At 52.6% G+C, this 20,224-nt stretch overlaps 1 protein-coding gene and 1 long non-coding RNA gene across 3 annotated transcripts in view; one reads left to right on the top strand and one right to left on the bottom strand.

The window, feature by feature from the left end:
- TNFRSF21 (TNF receptor superfamily member 21) overlaps positions 1–10,264 on the bottom strand; it is a 35,264-nt gene extending 25,000 nt beyond the window's left edge. Inside the window, exons 1-3 of one of the 2 annotated variants that reach the window (XM_056343623.1) lie at positions 10,071–10,264; positions 3,983–4,637; positions 1,740–2,225 (exon numbers count right to left, since the gene is read on the bottom strand). In XM_056343623.1, the coding sequence (XP_056199598.1) occupies positions 1,740–2,225; positions 3,983–4,637; positions 10,071–10,124 (1,195 nt within the window). In that variant the 5' untranslated portion in view covers positions 10,125–10,264. Of the gene's footprint in view, positions 1–1,739; positions 2,226–3,982; positions 4,638–5,470; positions 5,493–10,070 lie in introns of those variants that run through there. The other variant, XM_056343624.1, reaches the window with a different exon arrangement.
- A 153-nt stretch (positions 10,265–10,417) lies between these two features.
- Positions 10,418–16,911, top strand: LOC130151400 (uncharacterized). Its single transcript, XR_008822569.1, has 3 exons — positions 10,418–11,020; positions 11,793–14,677; positions 14,780–16,911. It is a non-coding gene; the product is annotated as an uncharacterized LOC130151400 (long non-coding RNA).
- Positions 16,912–20,224: the final 3,313 nt, after the last annotated feature.

The raw sequence follows: 20,224 nt of genomic DNA on the forward strand, positions 1-20,224 counted from the left end.
TTCTTTAACCTGACTCATGCTTGGTGACCAAACACGTGACACTGCCCACAAAGGCAGCTCCAGAAGGGCCACCTGCAGGGCAGGCATTTTGGCACAGGGTCTGAAACATCAAGTTAAAAACCAGAGTGGCACCTGCTCAAAACAACACCATCTGCTCTTCACACTCCAGCACTTCTGCCTTGTAGAAACTCAACCCCTGCTCTGAGATGTTTAAAAAAAAAAAACAAAAACAAACAAACCAAGAAAACCACCAGGAGAGCGTCAGAAATTCATCCAACTGCTAATTAAAGTCTCGAGGAAAAGAGTTACTACAAATTAGTAACAACCAGCCGCTTTTGGCCAATGAACCATGGCCAAAGCCATGTAGTATTTCTGGTAGTGTCCACAAATAAGGATGTGTAATAAGGTTCTGCAGCCCTGTTGCAGATCACTCACCACAGTCTCAAGGACCACGCTTCAGGCACCACAGATTTTAGGGACAATGGGGTGCAGGGGTTATTGGCAAGAGTTATCTAAAATGGCAAAAAGCTCAAGAAACTGCACCCCAAGGATGGAAGAGAGTTAAAAAAACCTGGTAAGTAGTGCAAACACAACAGAAGGCACAAAACTAATTCCAACAAGACCTTACTGGTTCTATAAAAGCATTAATGAAGGCAAACAAAGTGTAGATCTATTAATCGGCAGGAGGAAGAAGAGAGTACGTGACAGAAGACGCCTGACTCAAAGCCTTCTTTGCTTTGTACTTAAGCACTCAAGGATGACTTTCATCGAGCACTGATCTCTTAAACCTTCCAATCTTTTTTTCAATCCATTCTTTGTTTGCTTCCCCCCTTGTTAAATGTGCTTTTCTAAAGGTTAACTGTGAGCGGATGTTTAAGGTTGAGCAACCTCAACCCAAAGTAAGGACTTGTCAGTGCGGTTGGCACAGGATGGGGGTGGGGGGGCAAAACTGCCACTGTAGCTTTGTTGAGAAAGAACCACACATCCTACTAGGGAGATCATGGCTGCTTGGTGCTCACATTCATGCTACTGTTGATTAATCATTGATTTTTACAAATTTCAATGTAATGACCACAGTGGGTCATCTTTAAAGTCTTGCAAAAAGCTGACAGCAAGTCATCCACCAAAAGAACAGAAAATGCTACAAAGCGGAGCCTCCAATGACACTCAGAGCTGTACACGTCCACAATACAGCCTTTAAGGACAACCTTCCTGGTTCCAGCATGGGCGAAGGGCTGGGGACACATGCCAGCAGTTGGGATTTAGGGCTAAGAACCTGAAATTGAGAGGCTGCCAAGAGGCAGGGGATGACTCAGCCTTCCAGAAACAGACAGGATGAGGGGAAAAAGGACAATAGGAAAGACAACCAGACCCACGCCTGAGTCACTAAGAAAGTAAAAAATATGAAACAAAAGGGAAGTGGAAAGGGGGAAGGACGATCCTTCTACCAAGGATGGTTGGGAAGATGGAGAGGAGCTAGTGGAGCAAGCAGGTAACATTCCCTCCATTAACCCTTCCTTCAGGAGCCAGGACCCACCATGGGAACAGGAAGGGGGAGAAGCCAAGGATGAACAAACGTCTGAGGAACCAGTACATAGTACATAGGCTTTGTCCTCACTACCAAGACCCAGCAAATCAGAAAAGCAACTGGTCACTGGACATGGGAGTGGCCCCTCCAAAAACCATGTGAGACAGCGGAGAGGACACTGCCCCCATGGCCCCCAGTCGCTACTGCTCACCATGCCCGTTGCAGTAATAGATCCACTTCTCCCTGTTCTGTGTGGGGGTGGTAGACTTTTTCATAATAGCTTTTTCCACAATGGCACTGGGATCTTGTCTGGGTCCCTTCTTCAGAGTCCGTGAGCTCTTTCTGACACTGCAGACAACGATAACCACCAGGACCAGCAGCAGGAAGAGGACAATCATCCATGGCAAGTGTTCATTGATGTCGAAGTGCTGGTGGACATTCTGTGGACCTCGCCGGGGGGGCCTGTATGGGACACTGGACTTCTCACCCCCCACCATCTCCAGCGACGGCTGCTTCTCCAGCGCTTGGCTGGTCTGCTTGTGCCGGTAGCTCTGCGCCTGGCCGGTGGCGAGGGTCCCACCAGCACCGTCCGTCTCGTTGGCTGAGGTTTCATTGTAGTAGTCTGCCGGCTGTGCCATGCTGCTGGACGCGCGTGGTGCTGGAGAGGGGACAAAATCAGGAACTGAAGAGTTCAGACCTGCAGAAAGAGAGGAGAGTTCAGTGTCATAGCACCAGAGACACGATACGGCATCACATCACAGTCTAAGACCTGCCTGAGCATCTGCTTGGCCAGCAGACAGAAACCCAATGCTAGGCTGCGAGAAAGGGAAGAGGTGAAGCTGAGGTTTGGCTCTGGGCACAGATGGGTACAGTTACACGGGTAGGTTCAAGGTAAAATTGACCCTTACTGGTTAAGGCTAGTGGCAGCTCACTGAAAAAAAAATTTGGAAAAAAAAAAAAGTTACTAAAGGCATGCTGTCAATCTTGTCTGTTCCACGTCCAGTACTTCTCAGAAAACCTACAACTTTGAGGGAGTATTTTGTTCTTTCTTAGGTTTACAAACATTTGGTTTACTCCAATTGTGGAATTTGGGCTAGAAATACACGATAATTTGGAGGCTTAGTACCTCTTTACTGGGCTTTGCTAAGGAAGCACAAACTTTTTTTTAATTAGCACTGCAAGGGGGTGTGGATGCATCAACTACAACACAGGCTTCTGAAGAAACAGAAGCAACCAAACTTCCTCCCCTAAGAGCTACTTTCCATCTTTATTGAGTTTTCTTATCAACCAGCAGCTCTCAGGTCCCAGCCAGATGGTTGACCAAACCCTGGTGAGAAGAGGAAGGGTGTTGTGGCAAAAACTAGAGCTTACTTTGGAAACTTGGCTTTTGAAGATCATGTCTCATACCAGTTGAGCCCGAGAGTGGGTGTTACCATCTGTAACCTGATTTTGCCTCCGACTTGGTTATTCAAAACACTCTGACCAGGATACAAACAGGGAAAATGCTTTAACTTTTACCTAATTGTCTACAGTTGATTTCAAAGTTCAGGGAACACCCTCCTGTCCTCTCCCAATGACACACCACCGTCATATCAAGCTTTGAAACCTAACAAAGGAGAAGCACTGCAAGCCTACTGCTGTCAGCAATTCCCTACTATTGCATCTACCAACTCAGGTGTTCAGGCCACCACAAGTTGCATTTTTTTAATTAAAATGCCCCACCTGAGACACTGTAAGGAAGCTGCTTCCCAAAAGAGTGCCGAGCACCAGCTCAAATGGGGTCCTACAGCATCACTGCAACCACCACAGCTAAAGCATCTCAATAAAGACTGGGATGATGTACCATTTCCAATTAAGCAAGAGAATAGGGAATTCAACCTGGTTCTCCCCACCAGTGGTAACTAATGGAAATCTTAAAAGACTGAAGAAATAAAACAAGTTATGGGGCAGCCTAGGCTTCTGGAGGGCTATTTTGGCAACAGTTCCCATGCAAGCCGATATGCTGGCACAGTAGAGGGCGAAATGCAGTGAGGAATGCACAGGCATGAAAGCAGTGAATCCATCAGAGGAGTCTGGTGAAGCAAAGCTCCTCTCCCCTCTGGGTTTTCCTGCTGCATCCCAACTCAGGTCTGCCACAACTGCACAAAGACTTGTGCCAGCACAACACACAAGACTGAACGGAAGGCTGGGGAACATGATGTCCTTCCAGCCCAAACAGCAGAAGAGCCAGGAGTCCAATCATGCCTACAGTCCCAGTGAAAATGTCGTTAAATGTGGTTTAACACAAGCGAGGGCAACGGGATGCACTCTGGAGCTGCCTTCTGGCCAAGAAGCAAAAGCACCATCCACGCTTTAGACTAGGCTGGCCTTGAACAGCCCAAAATGAACCCTGACAGAGGCAGGAACTCAACCCCATGACCAGAACCACGTCTGTGTTTCGGTGGTGAACATTACCTTTGGGAAGATGAGCAGTTGGTGGAACTTCATAGGGCTCTTCGCTCGCTTCGGTGCTTGATGAAGTCAAAGACATGTTCGGAAGAGATGCTGGAGAACCACAGACGTTGTCACTCTCCTTCGTCCCTGGCTTGATGACCACCATGTTTTTCCCAAAGCAGTCAGTGTATGTTTTGCACTTCATCACACTAGAAGGCACATCAGAAAAGGTACCACGAGGGCACGGCTTGCACCTAACGTCTTCCGTCTCGGTTCCTTTCTTGCGGACGCCCCAGCCGACCGGGCACACGGTGTAAGGGACGCAGGTATCATTTGTCTGAAACGTACCAGACAGGCAAGTGCACTCGCGGTCAGTCAAGGCAGTACAATGAGTTTTCTCAATCATTGGCAGTTCACAGGGTTTTCTACAAGGGTGGCACCGCTCTATGCCGTTCTCATGCTTAGTAAAAGTCCCATCTGGACAAGGGCTGCACTCTCTTAAGGTACTCTTTGTACAATGTTTAGACACATAGGTTCCTGCGGGACATTTGTCGCAGATCAGCTCTTTGTTGGTGGCACGGTCAAGGTGGCGGTACTTGCCTGGGGAGAGGCTGATGGCATTCTGCTCGGAGGTCAGCTTTGACTGACCATCAGTGGTGCCAAGGAGCATGAGCAGCTGGAAGACAGATGGGAGGGAGGTATTAGTCAACAACAGCATGCAACTGGAGCCTCTCTGCCAGCAGTCCCTTGCAGGATCACAAGGGATGTCCCAGAGCTGTGGGACCACCGAGATGTTTCTACACCCAGGGGAGGGACCTCAGCAAGGTCAGAGTGGAAGAGAACCAGAGCAGGTGGCAGCACGCCCTCCGGACACATCACCAGCTACGATTATAATCCTTAAATTTGACACCATGCTTCTTGGTGAGACTAAGCATCATTTATACTGAAACCCTGCCAGGGCGGTAAATACTGCTAATTGTGTTTCAGCAGTGCTACCTGGTCACCCCAGGAGAATTCAGACCAGCTTTGCATTTCAAGGCTGAGAGGCTCCAGCGCTAGCCAGGCACTTGCCCTGAAGTCAAAAACCACATGCAGGTGGCAGCTCTGACCTGTAAAACTTTCCTCCTCTGTATTTGTTAATCTGCACTTGTTCAAATAGTTACTTTTCTAAACCACGCAAGCCAGGATGAAATCCGGGCTAGCAGCTGTTACCAGACTGCTCCTCACCTCTCTGCCCTTCCATGACTTTTTATGACCCTGTGCAAGCGTAGGGTTTGATGTGACCGCAAGAGATGTTACACTTCGAGCCTCCAACCACACCTGAGCCCACTTTAAACCGGATGCATTAGTAACAGAAGAGAAAACCTGATGCTATTTTTAAGCTCTTTGAGGAGCTCTGCTGAAACTCAGTTCCTCATTGCATCAGATACAGGTAAAAGGTCTCCAGTTTTCAGACACTGAACTGTACCCAGCTGGGCACGGCTAGATAATGGCTACAAATCTGTTTACCTGTTTCCAACCCCAGGGCTTTAATCCCTAAATGCCTTTGGATCTCGGCTGCTCCATCCCCCAGGAGAAGCTCCAGCTACCAAGCAGGACCTCTGCTCCCTCCAGAAGACCTCTGGGTCCATGGATTTAATGTCAGTTATGCCAATGGAGATAAGACACCAAGAAAAAAGGCGTATCAAAAGAAAGGCTGACACAACCTCATACAGCATGCAAAGCAATACAAAACATTTTCAAACAGCTGCAGGCTGAGTTAGGAGGGAGAGAGAGGAACGAGCCAACGTTACCTTGAATTTCCAAAGGTGCCTTCCTAGACTGAAGGTAAAAAGACCAGAGACCCTAACGCTTTCCAACTGCACAGCCAGGCACACAAATTGCTTGGCTATGTCATACAAGCCCTCGCCTCTTGCTCTGCTACCTATTCTGGGCTACCAGCCAACAAGAATATATTCAGAAGGGGAAAAAAAAAAAGAAAGCCTCCCAACAACATGACTCTGCAGAAGGCACATCGCGGCAGAGCTGCAAGCTGCGCCGCGTCATTTTTGGTGCAGTCTCTTGCTTCTCTTGCTTCTTGGAAACACACAGCACATTTCTGTTTCACCTGCTAAATAATTTACAGCTCGGGATTTGTACAAAACACTTCAATATTCCCCACCCCCCCTGAAGCAGCAATTACAGAGCAGGCAAAAGCAGGCAAGCCCACAGGAGTTGACGAGGATCCTACATGGCCAGGCTAATTACGGCACGTCAAATTAAAAAGCAGGGCTGCCCTGGCAGGCAGCAAAGGCTTACAGGATGAATTTTATTTTTCCCCTCCCCTAAGACATGATTTAACAAAGCGCTTAGCTGGCTATAAGGAAACCTGCCACCACCCTCCCCCCCCCCCCCCCCCCCAGTAATCTTCATGATGCAACCCTGAGTTAGCAAACCAGATGCAGCAGGATCCAGCCTCTCGAGGTGGCGTGAGGGGTTATCACCTATGATACTCCTTCCTCCTCCCAGTGCCAGTGCCAAGCAGGACAGGATGTTGGGAGAGGCAGGACAGGCAGAGGCTCTCCTGCCTCTCCAGGGATGAGCTGTGTGTTGCTGTCTGGGATCCTGATTCTCTCCCTCTGCATCAAGCCAGACCTCAAGAAACCCATGGACAACCCTGCTGTAAGCACATGCCACGGATCCTCTCCCGCTCTCCCTTTTCTTCCTGTCTCCAGTATCTTTCCATCACCCATCCGGGCAACTGAAGCCAGTGGGACCTGCGCTACCGTAACAGCACCAGGTCTGGGTTTGGTGTTTCAAACACTATCTCAAGCAAAGCAGCACTGGTGCTTTTGAGTCCCTCCAGATCTTCAGTTGCACATGCACTTCCAAGCTTAGGGACAAGAGCAAGTCTCAGTGGGGGAAGGCTAAGCAGTGCTGAGCATCTGCTATTTATTCAGATTGGCACCCCCGATCCCTAAAAAAAAAAATCAGCTGCTCAGGTTTTGTGGCTGGCACCACTCACATCTCTGAAGGAGAAGGCCAGGAGGAGCACAACAAAAAGAGGTGTCTGCTGGTTTGGTCCCTCGTCCGCAGGACTGCCCAGCAAGCAGCACCCAAACCTAGACCTTTGGGGCTGGATACACCCAGTTTTGGTGACAAAAGCAACAGAATAATGAAGTGAGCTCTGCTTAGCTGCTGGATTTCAGTTCATTACTCCAGTACCAAAGAAAGTGTATAGGGTAAGAAAATAAAACACAGAAAAAAGGAATTGGTGCAAGAAAACACTGAAGAGCAGATCTGGTTCTGAGCAGTTGCAGTGCTACTCACCATACTCGGTGCAGGAGCAGCTCTCGACACTGAAGCCAAAAAAGGTTAAGTGGGACAGGGCGGCCACTATCCCAAAGAGCATCCCCAACTCTGCATCAATGCCCCACGCTGCACAGGCAAAGGCACTTCCCAGCCACCTCCCCCCATTCCAACACGTGGAGATTTTATGGTACAAAATAAATATGGTACAAAAGCAGATCAGGCCGGGAAACACTCATTTTCACTTCTGCACGTCAGGGAAACAGTTCAGACAAGGGGACCTTTGCGCTCAGCTAAAAACAAACCCTTGAGCCAGCAGCACCCTGCAGCTGACGTGAGCATGAGCCACCCTGCCACCACCCAGTTTGATGACTCCATCTCAATGGTCACATCTATGCCATGCCTCCATCATTCTCTTAAGGAGCTGCATGCTGCAGGAGAGACCCGGTGAGCAATGTGCACAGTAAATAGCTTTTAGGAGGCCACAAGCTTCCCGTGCACATGCATGGGGGATGTGACTAGGAATACAGTGGCTCATTTGGGACCCAAACCCACTCGGTGGCCCGGTGAGTCAAAATGCCAGCAGAAAGTTGGTGGATCAACAGGCATTTGTGTCCTGAAACGGGGGTGACACCTCAGGACAGTCATAATCTCGGGTTGTGTACAGTGCTGCCCTGCTGCCAGCCCAGTAGAGAAGAGCAGGAGCAGAATGCTGCGAGTGAGCAGGGCCCAACAGTGCTAAATTGATACTCTGGGAGCCGTTTCCATGCAAAACCAGCAGAATTTGGTAGAAATTGCAGCTGGCTCCATGGCAATGCCTTGGCACGGGTCAGGGACGAGCTGTCCAGCCCACCACCCTTCCTGAAGGTCAGCTGCACCCTCCACCGACCAGCACCAGGAAGTTGCTTCCAACATTGAAGGAGAAAAAAAAAAAAAAATGAAACAAACTCAAAAAGACAAACAGACTGGTCTGGAAGTTTTATGGTAACTCTGCAGACAGGAGCCCATCTCCTGCCCCGCTCACTGTAAAATGGATCAAGCAGAAAAAAGTTGCCTGTGAGGAGAGTACCAAAGAGTAAAGCAAGTTTCTGCTTCTTGCAACGTGACCAGCTATTGCAGCTGGTATGGGGTTTGTGAAGCCGAGTCTGGGGCTTAGCCAGCTCAGCAGTCCCTTTGCTATGTCTTGAGAGCGAAACACAGGCAGCTGAGCGTGCCAAAACAGCAGCACCAGCACATCTGGTCCCCATGAAGGAAAACCCAGCAGCTATTCCTGCAGCCAGCATGGACCCGAGCTTGCAAGCGTCTGCGGCATCCCCGGTTTTGCTCCAAGCAGATGAAATCCCCCAAGCTCCCAAAAGCCCTGAGTCAAAGCAAGGTGACATCACACCACTTCGAGGTGAGGGCATTGGGGGAGATGGTGGAACCTACCTTGCAGCAGCTGGTGGCTGCCTGAAGCCCCCACCAAGCAAGGGAACGCAAGACCAACACCATCCTTACACAACTGCTACAGAGCCACTATCGCTCAAAAACCAAGCGGGCTGGGCGGCTTTGGGTTTGCTGCAGTAAGAGACCCACCAGCTACTGATTTGAACCTACTTGCATCGGCCTGGAAAAACATTAACTCCTTGTGGGGCCGAAGGGAGTTACCCACAATTTTGAAGATAAGATGTCGGATGAGGAAACCCTGGCTGGTGGCCAAGGGAGCATCCTGCCGGCTCACGAGCAAACGGGAATTCTGCCTTACAGCTCATTTGCTCGTACAATCAGCACACACAGAGGTTAGAATACATGCGTGCAGAAGCAATACGCACCCGCTTGCAGTCCCAGCTTCATTTTGCAAAACTGCTGTTGCATTTCCCTCCACCTTCACATCGCCCTTTCTGCCCCCTCTTCACTCTATACCCACCGTTCCCCACTGACCTCCAGGATCCCAGCTGGAGCTGCATATCTCAAACTCCCCATCAGCATCTCATCTTCCAGATGTGCTGCAGCACTCTCCTCTCCCAGCGGGAAACATGGGAAAACTTGGGAGCACCCAGCCAGCACCGTGCATGCACCCCAGCTGCTCCAGCTCTGTGCAGTTACCCTTCGCCTTCAAAGCTACAAGGCTGTTACCCCGGCTAATGCTCTCCTGGCTTGAGATTGTTGTTGTTTACTCTGATTCCTGTCGAGCCAGCACCAGCTTGCTAAGATCCACCTTGACTTCAAGAGCAAGTGCACTCCTTGGTTACACAACCCAGCCGCAGCAGCTGCTGCGGCGTGTGCCAGACACACCGAATTACCGTCTCTCCCCCCGCCAAAAAGCCGGGATGGTGCCCTGAAGCGCAGGCTGGGAAGGGCCCTACCTGGGAAGGGAAACCTGGAGGTGAACCCACCGGAAAATATTTGTGTTAACTCCGGGCGGCTGCCTGCAATTAGCGGCGCTGAGTTTTTGCTGCCTGCCCAAAGGGTGGCAAGGAAAGCAGCTGGGGGGGACGGAGGGAGGGATGGAGGGGACGGACCACAGCCCGGTGCTGGGCACGGGGCAAGGCACCCCTCAGCCCTCGGGGTGCGGCGCAGCCCTGGACGAAGGCTCCGGGGAGGATGCCGCCCCCAGCCCGCCCGCAGGAAAAGGGGGATGGCGAGGACAGCGCGGGGGCTGCAGCCCCCAGCCGGTGCCCGCCGCCAGGGCGGGGGCGGGCAGCACCGCGGCGGGGGGACAGCGCGACACCCAGATACACGCGGACACCCACCCTCCCTCCCCCCCGGGGCGGGCGGCAGCCCCGCACTGCACCGCGCCCCGCGGACCCTGCGCGGGCGCTGCCCCCCCGCACACACTCACCGTGAGGAAGCCGGCGGAGGTGGCGGCGCTCCGGCACACCGCGGCGGCCCCCATGGTGGCGGCCGGGGCCGGGGCAGCGGGCGAGGCGCTGCCCGTCCAGCCGCGCTGCCTCAGGCGGCGGGGCGGGGGGCCGGCGGCGGCCGGCGGGGGCAGGCGCCCATGGCGGCGGGCCGGGGCGGGGGGCCGGGCGGGGCGGGGGGGCCCTGCCGCCCGCCGCGCTCCCACCTGCCTGCGGGGCCGCCGGCTGCGCACTGCCGCGGCGGGGCGGCGCGCACGTGGGGCGGCGCGGCGGGGCGGGGCGGGGCCGCCCTTTGTGGCGTCACCCGGCCGCGCAAGCCGGCGCGCAAGGGCGCCCCCCCGCGCAGCGCGGCCCCCCCTCCCCGCGCAGCCCAACGCCCCCCCCCCTCCCCCGCGCTGCCCGGTCCCCCTCCCCCGCACAGCCCGGCAGCTCCGGCGCTGCGGCGCGGCACCGCGTCCCCCCCATCTGGCTGCGCATCTCTCCGCGCCCGCGCAGCCCCCGCCCGCTTCCTCCATCAGCGCTACCGCGGCGCCCTGTGGCTTCGCGCCGGTGACCCGCCATCCCCGAGGCGTGCGAAGCCCGCGGGGGCTCCACCGCAGCGAGCTGGCAGCCCGGCCATCCCAAAGCCATCCTTGCGCCCAGCACCCACGCGTTGGGCGTGTGGGCAGCGGGGCCCTGCGCGGTGTCACTGCCCGTGCTGCCGGGCCTTCCACCCAGGGGTGACCCTCTCCCGCCCGCCTGGCACCCTAGGGACCGAAGGGAGAAGGAAACGGTTTGGCTCCAGCTGCGCCCCGGGTTGCTTTAGCATCTCCCTCCACCACGCTCCCTATGAACGGAGCTGGAGCGGTTTCTCTTCCCCGCAGGAGTCTGGCTTGGCTGGAGCTCGGCCATCCCAGGGCTGTGAGCATGCAGGAACTGCAGGGCGGTGAGTGTTGCACACCATCAAATTGTGGGGTGGGATCTTCATGTTATTCTTTTTCTTCTCCAACATCAGACTAGATAGAAGGATGAAATTTTTTACGATGAGGGTGGTGAGACACTGGGATGGGTTGCCCAGAGAAGCTGTGTGTGCCCCATCCCTGAAAACATTCAAGGTCAAGTTCCACGGGGCTTTCAGCAACCTGATCTGGTTGAAGATGTCCCTGCCCATGGCAGGGGGTTTGGACTAGATGGCCTTTAAAGGTCCCCTCCAACCCAAACCATTCTATGATTCTATGAATGTGTAGGACATGTAGGATATGTGATGGAGGAATGGACAGGGAGCAGACACCTCCCTCCATGAGCCAGGATTAGCTGGAAGCTGAGGGTGGCCACAGCACAGGCAGTGCCCTCACAGACCACCCTGCAGCATCTGAGGAGGGTGGGCTGAGCAGGGTGCTGGTCACAGTGCCCATTGATGGCCATGGCAAGTGATGGAAACAGGTCCAAGTCTCTCCAGGGAGGCAGGAGGGACAGGAGATGGGGCCAGAGACAGGCCTGGAAAGGCTGAAACGTAAGTCCAAGGCAGGAACAGAGATGAGGCTTCAGGGTGGATCCAAGGTCCGTCTAAGGAGCCCAGGGCCTGCAGGGGTGGGGGAGGCCCTGCTGAGGCTGATCAGGGCCTTCAGGGTTTGTAGGTGCACCAAATCAAGGCAGTATGTGATTCCCCACATTGCCGGTTGTCTATTGAGGAAAACATTCAAACATCTGATTTCCGGAGCCAGCAGAAAACCTATTGACCAATAGTCACCTTCTAGAGGCATCCGAAGGGAGATGAAACAAGGGAAGGTTTCAGTGCCACACCAAAGTGGACACCACAGAACCCCTGTGAATGACAGAAAATCCCCCCAAAAAAGGAAGAAAGTTAAAAAAAAAAAGAAGAAAAAAAAAAAAGGTGTTCTTACTCTACAGAGTGTGGGTTTCATCCAGACCCTTCTGAAGCCCACAGGAAGACTCCTCCTGATTTCAGGGAGGTTTGAATGTGGCTAGAAGGCTCCTCTCCCAGCCAAGATGGACTTTTTCTCCCCATACGTTCTCGATACTTAATCCTGGAAGGGAGCAACAACCCTCGGGAGCCTGGGAATGATCCTGGAGAAAAGCTTCCTCCCAGAGCCAGGGTCGCAGTTGCAGGATTGCTGTTCCCAGGAGGGGATTAAGACAGACCGTGTCATGTGTGCGGGGAGAGGACCTGAGGACCTTCCTCCACAGCTGGCCATGCTGCTGTGCAAGCACTGCAGAGTCCTGCTTTGGGCTTTGCCTTCCCCTGGGGCCACCGGACCCGGGAACAACGCGCTCTTCCCAGCAGGTCAAGGAAGGGGAGCCTCATCCCAAAGACAGATCACGATGCAAAGCAAGACCCGGCAAGGCTGCCCAGAAGGCAACCCGGGATGCCCATTGCTGCTTTTAATTCAAAATACATTGGGCAAATAATAAGCATTAACACAACTGGGTTAACACCAGACTTGTGGATGGAGGAGAGGATTTTCACTTGAAAAACGTGCAGCTTTCTGATGGAATACGGGACAAATTTTGCTCTGCAAGTGTGGAGCTAATGGGGCTGGTTGTGTCTGGCCTAGACGAGGGATTGAAATGCCCTGGCAGCACCAAGCCACGATGGATCCATCAGCAGTGTGAAAGGCAGAGTTCAAATTGTATTAGGGAAAAGCAGAAAAATAATCATCTGGAGGACGGAGTGACTCAGGGGATTGGCAATAAGATGGATCATGTTGCTGCTGTGGAATAGATTCCAATTAGTTACATCCGCTTTTAATTATTATTATTTATACAGAACCTAAAGGCAGTCCACAGATTACCCAAAAATGCGTGGGCTGATCTGTAAATCCCCCATCGCTCCCCCCCTTTGCAGTCCTTGTAATGACAAACACCAGTCACGCTGCCCAGGCTGGTTCATACTGGCTGTGACATACGTTGCTTATTAGCATCCAACTTGCTGCATCTCCACTTTTCTCGCTCTTTGGAAGGAAAATAGGGAAGTGGGTGACTGAGGTCAGCATTTCATGTTGTGTTTTTGATGGCAGCAGTGGCTCAAGAAGTTCCTCCTCGCCTCCCTGTATTCAGTTCCTTTTTTGCCCTTGTGCCACCCCATGAGTCATGCAAACACAAGCCCATGGGATCAGCCAGGTCGGTGATCTGCTAACTGTTAAAAAAAAAAAAAAAAAAAAAAGGAGGGTATTTTTAATCAGAGTTGGTGAACCTCATTGCTCATGTTGACTGGACACCCCTGGGTATTTGCTAAGGTGGTGGCAGCAGTCTGAGGGAGCAATGGAAGGACATCCACTGACCTGGTTTGCCACCAGAAACCATCTTCTCTTTAACAGCAAGCTGTCCTCTCTTGCAAGGAAAAGCCAGTAGTCCTGCTTAGTCATCTGGAGCAGTTTAAAGCATGTTCACGGAATGGGAGGAATTGTTTCGCCAAAAGAAGTTTTTTGAGAAATGTTAAAGAACATGCTACAGAACCATCACTTGCTTCACCCTGTAGAAACCAGAAGCATTCTTGGAAGTGACTCCCCATTACTTATTTGCAATCAAAGAGGTCAGGCTAATGGGGCAGATGTGATTTACTTTTGGACTTTCTCATTGTCTGTACATGGGCCGTTGCTTCCACATATCCATAGACACAGAACGTTTCTGTGTTCTGTTGCTCTTTGGGAAAGTAGCCACTGCATGGGAAACTTTGCAGCTCCGATTCATATAGAAACCACAATTGTTGCTTGCATTAACGTAAATTGGGAAGTTACGCCAACAAAATTTGGGTGAGAGTTCTCGCCTTTCTGGCCCTCCTTATGATCTCCAGGAAATCGGGAAGGGAAGTGTCTACTGAGAGCAGATGTTCCCATGTACATATATATATATATATATACACAACACATAAATACATAAATACAGTGGCTTCTAGCAGGTTCCATGGCAAATGCAGGATTGCCTGCAGGAAGTTCTTTCAGGTGGTTGGGGTGAGATGAGAAAAGGTTGGTTTTCCAGCATGAGATGGCAACCGATAAAGATCTTGAGCATGTCCTCCAGAGCAGCAGACAGAGCAGCTCTGCCATGGCCATTTGTCTGGACTGGGACAGAGTCCACGTCTTCTGTCTCCTATTAGATGAGCTTTTCTCACTTTACACTGTGGAAAAACAAAGTCATGTTCTCCACTACAGAGCTAAGATGAGTCTGGGTGTCCCTACAGAGAATCCAGTTCCTGCCTTAAACTTTTTAGCAGCAGCAAGTTGCTTTTCTGTATTATTTTGATTCCACTGACTGAGAAGCATCTTGAAGGAGAGAAATTTCCTTAATGCAGGTGTATTATCGCTGGTGGGTTTCCTGTCTGGGTGCCCCTGTGGGGTGTCAGCGCGAGGAGCTGGGGAGCCAGGAGGGGGTGGCAGCAGGGAAATTAAATGCAGCACTGCTGGATGCAGGTTTAGTCACCGTCGCTCCTGAGCTGATCTCTTTTCTGGAAAAGGCTGATGCACAGCTGAAAAGCCCGTTTTCCCAGAGGACCTTCAGGAAGGAGAAGCTCAGCAGCTATGGCAAGGCTAAGCACATAAACATGGCTTTAACCCTGCACCCAGGGTACCGGCTGGGATATAACCAGCAGGTAAGGTGGGGGAGGTGAGGTTGCACAGCTGGTGCTACGTCCTTGCCCCTGGTGAGAAAGGGGAGAGGGGCACATCAGGCTGGCATGTCAAATCCTTTACAGGTCAGACTCACTGTGAAGAAGTTTCCTTTCTGCTCCCAGAGCAGTACAGTCATGCAAGTGCTGTAAAGAAGAAATCTCTGTCTGAAAGCCATGGCTGCCTGCGCTCCGAGTTCAGTGCGGGTGCAGCAAACCCAGCAGTCACGTCTGCACCTTTCAGAGGAAAAATAATGAACGTATGTAAAGTTAATGCACCTTTTGGGGGGAGATAACCCTTTGATTATATGGAATCTTTTGCAGGAGGTCCTTTGTCTCAGCTGGGGAGCAACACCCAGATTTTGCAGCCTGGAGGCTAATCTCAACCTCACCAAACCTGCTATGACTCTGGGCACATCATATAGTGCCCTCGTTCACCTTCTTCCTTCCTCTCTGGTGCAAGGTGCAAGTGCTCTGGGGCTGAGGCATGCACCGTGCCTAACAAAGCCAAGCCTTGCTCTCAGCTGGGGCATCTCGATGGTTGTGAAGTTGGAAATGAAAAATCATTAATATAATTTTTATGCGTGTATCTGAAAGTCTTGCAGTGCCCCTAAGCTTACACCGGAGAAATCAAAGTAGCGAATCAAGCAGTATAGGCATGATCAGAGAGTTGGCAGCAAAGCCGAGAGCTTCACACTAAGCAGAAGACCATGCGTTCACCCGTGCCTTTGAGCCCAGCACTGCCTGAGTGGGACAGGGATGTGGCAAGGTGGTTTGCAGAGCTTTCAGAGAGTGCTGCAAAACTCAGTATGAGTTTCCCAAAGCCCATTTCTTTCCTGGGAGGGTTGTGTGCTCTTGTAGGTTCAACATTGCAAAAAGACACCAATCCACCCTGCAAATCCGTGATTCATGTCAACTGGGGATGCAAGATCCCTCTTGTGTCAGATTACCCAGCACACGTGATGCTGCCGGCTTAATGCCACGTGTCACCTGCAGAAGGACCGTCAGAGTGGCAGGGGCAGCTACTGCCTAATCCGTCCCAAATCCCCCTGGTACGGAGATGAACCACCAAATAACTCTCACCACCTCTAACCCAGCAGGCTTCATTTCGCTCGACTGAGCACAGCACACTTTGCTCAAGCAAGAGCTCAAAGCCAGCTGTACAGCCCTGGGGTCTTATTTGGATCCCCAGGAGAATGTCACTTCCTGAATGACCTTGCTCAGGCACCCCAGCTGCACCCAGCGGGGTGGACCTCATTGCTGAGTGATCACGGATAATCTTAGTTACAGCTTAAGGTCTCCTCCCACCCCTCTGATGTATAGGGGACCCCATGGCTCCGTTGTCCCGGGGCAGAGGGCATGCAGGGCTGTCCACTGCCGGCCCTGCGCTGTACGTCATATTTGATGCGTTTGTGCAGGATAAGGAGTTGTCCAGGGCAGTCATTAAGGGTGATTCCAAAGAGATGCAGAAAGTGTCTGGACCAGGCGATGCACGTAAAACTCAACGTCCTTTAAGGGGGACAAGGACTCCATCCACGTGGGTTACTGCCACGCAGGAATGAGATCCCAGAGTCTTTCTGAGGCTCCCCTGGATATCAGGTCGCAGTACAGCAGCAGGTGATGGAGGCAAACAGCCTTCCCTGAACCTGTGAGGATGGCGATGGGTATGGAGGAGCCCCTGGCTGGGGAGGACTCAGCAGGTGCTGCAGCGTGGGGGACATGAGGCTGAAGTCACGGATGATGCAGAAAAAGCCAACAGGGAAATTAGTAACCCATCACAGCATACATAGGTGATGGAGCCTGGGAACATGCCAGGCCTCTGAATCACCAGGATTTGTGCAACCTCAGTCCTGGCGGCGCTGGGTGTTCCCTGCCGTATTGGCGGAGTGCTGCGAGGCAGCCTTTTCCCTGGAGTGGCCAGTGGTAGAAAGCAGGCACGGAGCAGCCTGCCGTGGCTGTAGGCAGCTGCCTGGGGTGGCTGGATGTCCTCAGCACCGTGGGGAGCAGGGCAAAGTGGCCTGGAGGTAGCCAGGTGTTCACATCTTTCATGGGCTCCTGCAGCCCAGCACTTTTTAAAAGCCTCACCCAAGTCTGGCTGATTTAAATCACTTCAGGCTATTTAGTGATCACGTAAGCAGATGTAGCTTAAAGACTAATTTATAGACTTAACATTGATTGGAGCAAGTTGGTGGGCTCTATAAGGAGCTGGTTGTGCCATGACAAGCTTTCAATGGAGACAAAGGGGGGGGTGGGGGTGGGGAGAGCCAAGACCTCCAGCACAAGGGAGCTCAAGCCTTGCATTAAGTAACAGTTTAGGAGGCAAGAAGAGCCTGCAGGAAACTCCCTGCAGTCTGGCACTCTCCTGCCTTCACACACATTTTTACTGCGTGCAAATCCTCCGCCAGGAAATTTAGAATTAGAACGGGTGCTAAATTACTGTGGAAGAGAGCATCCTTAGCGCAGATTATTGCTGGAGAGAACGCCCCTTCTCAGGGTTTGGTGTGTAAAGCAGCACAGAGATCGGCCAGCTCACGTGAAGGACACATCCCTCCCATCTCACCAGCCTCCAGGTCCTTCCTAGAGACCAGGCATCCCTTGGCAGCTTTTCAGATCCTCTCCTGTGATGGTTTCTGGTCCTGTTTGCCACCACAGTTTTACTTAGGCTGGATAAGAGGGAGAAGGGAGGGTAAGTCCCACTCCCTGAGCTGAAATCACCTCCACCCTCAGCTTAAACACGTTGACTTGAACTGACCTGAGAGTTTGCTGCGGCCAAACACAGGGGCCTCATTCCTGCCCTTTCCCCCACAGCTCCAGGCCACGAGGTCCTCTCCTCCCTTCTGTCTTAGCCCTCAGACTGGCCGATTCAGTGCTGATTTAGCAGAAACCTGTTTCCTTTTCTTGTTCGGTTATTTTTGTGCCAGATGGGTAGTTTGGGTGTGTGGAGGCTGTGCAAGACCAAAGCTGATGCAAAGGAGAGCGACAGGGAGTGTGTGGAGGATGGTTCCAGGCAGCCTGTGGGTGATGGATGCTCACTGTGGATACAAATGCTGCATCAGAACCATTTCCCAGGTCATACAGGATCAGAGGAGAAGCAGAGATGGTCATTTGGGGCTACAATGATAACTGGGGTGAAAGACCTGAGACTGGGGAAACTGGGCAAAGATGTTGGCAGGTTGCTGGAACAGTCCGAACAGCAGCTGGGGAATGATCACCATGGCACGGTGATGACTGGGAGGTGTTGCAGGAGCCCTGGGGTGCAACCAGGCCTTGCTTGTAGCTTACCTCTCCCTGAGGTCTGCCCTTTCACTGTGGGGCACTTGCTGGTCAAGTAGCAGAGGGATGATGGGATGCCCAGTGCCAAGTCTATGGAATAAGCCTTGTTAGAGGTAGCACAGGGTTGGACGTAATAGCCACCATGTTCCTGCTCTGAGCCCAGTTCTTTCCATTTCACCTCTGGGAACCTCCTCTTCAAGCTCTGAAGTATCTATGGAGCAAGTTGTCCTTGAAAATGAGCCAGGGCATAGCCCTAAAAGCTCTAGATGCTGACTTGTCTAGGGGTAATGCTGTAATAAATGCAATCTCTCTGGCAGCAACAAAAGAGCAATTAAGGAACCCTTAATTTCTAAGGGCCCTTAAAAACACATCAGGTTTCCAGCCAGAAACCTGGAAAAATTTAATCAAACCAGCCCGGGTATTCAAGGGACCATCCTTCCCTGCAAGCCCTTCCCCACAATTCTGCCTCTGCTCTCCTTCCCCCACTGCCCTGCCTCAGCCATCCTTCCCTGCCTTCTCTTCCCAGCTATCCAGCCCCACTTGCGAACAAAGAATCTTAACAAAACAGCACTTCACTGAAAGGAAGAGAGACAAGGGAAACAGGAAAGCAGATAGTATAACAATAAACAACCACCCCATCCAAGGTACACAGAGAAATGTTCAACCCTCTCTTCTTCCTCTTTGCTTTTCCGGGGCCTCGTAGGAAAGCTGGCTTCTGCCTCTGTCCCACAGCCCCCCACTGTGTGCAGTTCACTGCTCTCAAGCCTCAGGCTATGCATTTCTCCCAGGCAGCAGATATCCACCCACCCATCCATCCATCTCCATTAGCCACTACTCATCCTTATCTATTCAGGGATGCCCTTAGCAGGAGCCCCATATTTTCCACTCTCAGAAGGCAGCTTACTAAAGTCAAAACCCAAGGGCAGCCCATTTCTTATGCACAGCTTCTGATTGTGGTTGTGTTGAGCTAAGTTCTCAAGGTCGTAGAGTGAGGGGAACTTGACCCAGGAACAGAAGTGCTTGTGGACCTCCAGTTTCTATTGCCAAGTTCACCTTCACAGAATCACAGAATGGCTGGGGTTGGAAGGGACCTCTGAAGATCATCTAGTCCAACCCCCTGCTAAAGCAGGATCACAAAGATCAGGTTGCACAGTGGCATCCAGGCAGGTTTTGAATGTCTCCAGAGGAGACTCCACAGCCTCTCTGGGCAACCTGTTCCAGAGCTCTGTCACCCTCAGAGGAAAGAAGTTCTTCCTCACATTCAGGTGGAGCTGCCTGTGCTGCAGTCTGTGCCCGTTGCCCCTTGTCCTGTCACTGGGCACCACTGACAAGAGCCTGGAGACATCCTCTTGGCACTCGCCCTTAAGGTATTTGTAGACATTGAGAAAGTCCTCTCTCAGTCTTCTCCAGGCTAAACATACCCAGCTCTGTAAGCCTTTCCTCATCAGGGAGATGCTCCAGTCCCCTCATCATCTCTGCAGCCCTCCACTGGACCCTCTCCAGTAGTTTGCTGTCTCTCCTGAACCAGGGAGCCCAGCACTGGACCCAGGACTCCAGACCCAGCCTCACCAGGGCAGAGCAGAGGGGGAGGACATCTTCCCTCGACCTGCTGGCCACGCTCCTCCTCATGACCCCCACGATCCCATTGGCCTTGCTGGCCACCAGGGCACACTGCTGGCCCATGGGCAACTTGCTGCCCACCAGCACTCCCAGGTCCTTCCCTGCAGAGCTGCCCCCCAGCAGGTCACCCCCAGGCTGTGCTGGTGCGTGGGGCTGTCCCTCCCCAGGGGCAGGACCCCGCACGTGCCTTTGCTGAACTCCATGAGGTCCCTCCCCACCAGCTCTCCAGCCTGCCCAGGTCTGGCTGAAGGGCAGCGCAGCCTCTGGGGAATCAGCCGCTGCTCCCAGTCTGGTATCACCAGCGACCTTGCTGAGGGCACCCTCTGTCCCTCCATCCCGGGCACTGATGGATAAGTTGAAGAGGACCCGACCCATCACTGACCCCCGGGGAGCCCCGCTGGCTACCGGCCTCCAGCCAGCCTGTGCCGCTGGTCACAGCCCGCTGAGCTCTGCCATCAGCCAGTGCCCACCCATCTACTTTGCGTGCAAGCAGGAGAGGAAGAGGGGAAACTCAGAGCAGGAGCACGGGGAGATGTGCCTGATCAGTGACATGGTGCCAGGCAAGGGACAAGCTGTTCCCCCGCTTGTTATTGCTACCAGATGAGTGGGGACTTTTATGATTTCTGGTTTTGGATAATC

Source organism: Falco biarmicus, chromosome 6, assembly GCF_023638135.1.
Source record: "Falco biarmicus isolate bFalBia1 chromosome 6, bFalBia1.pri, whole genome shotgun sequence".
NCBI lineage: Eukaryota > Metazoa > Chordata > Aves > Falconiformes > Falconidae > Falco > Falco biarmicus.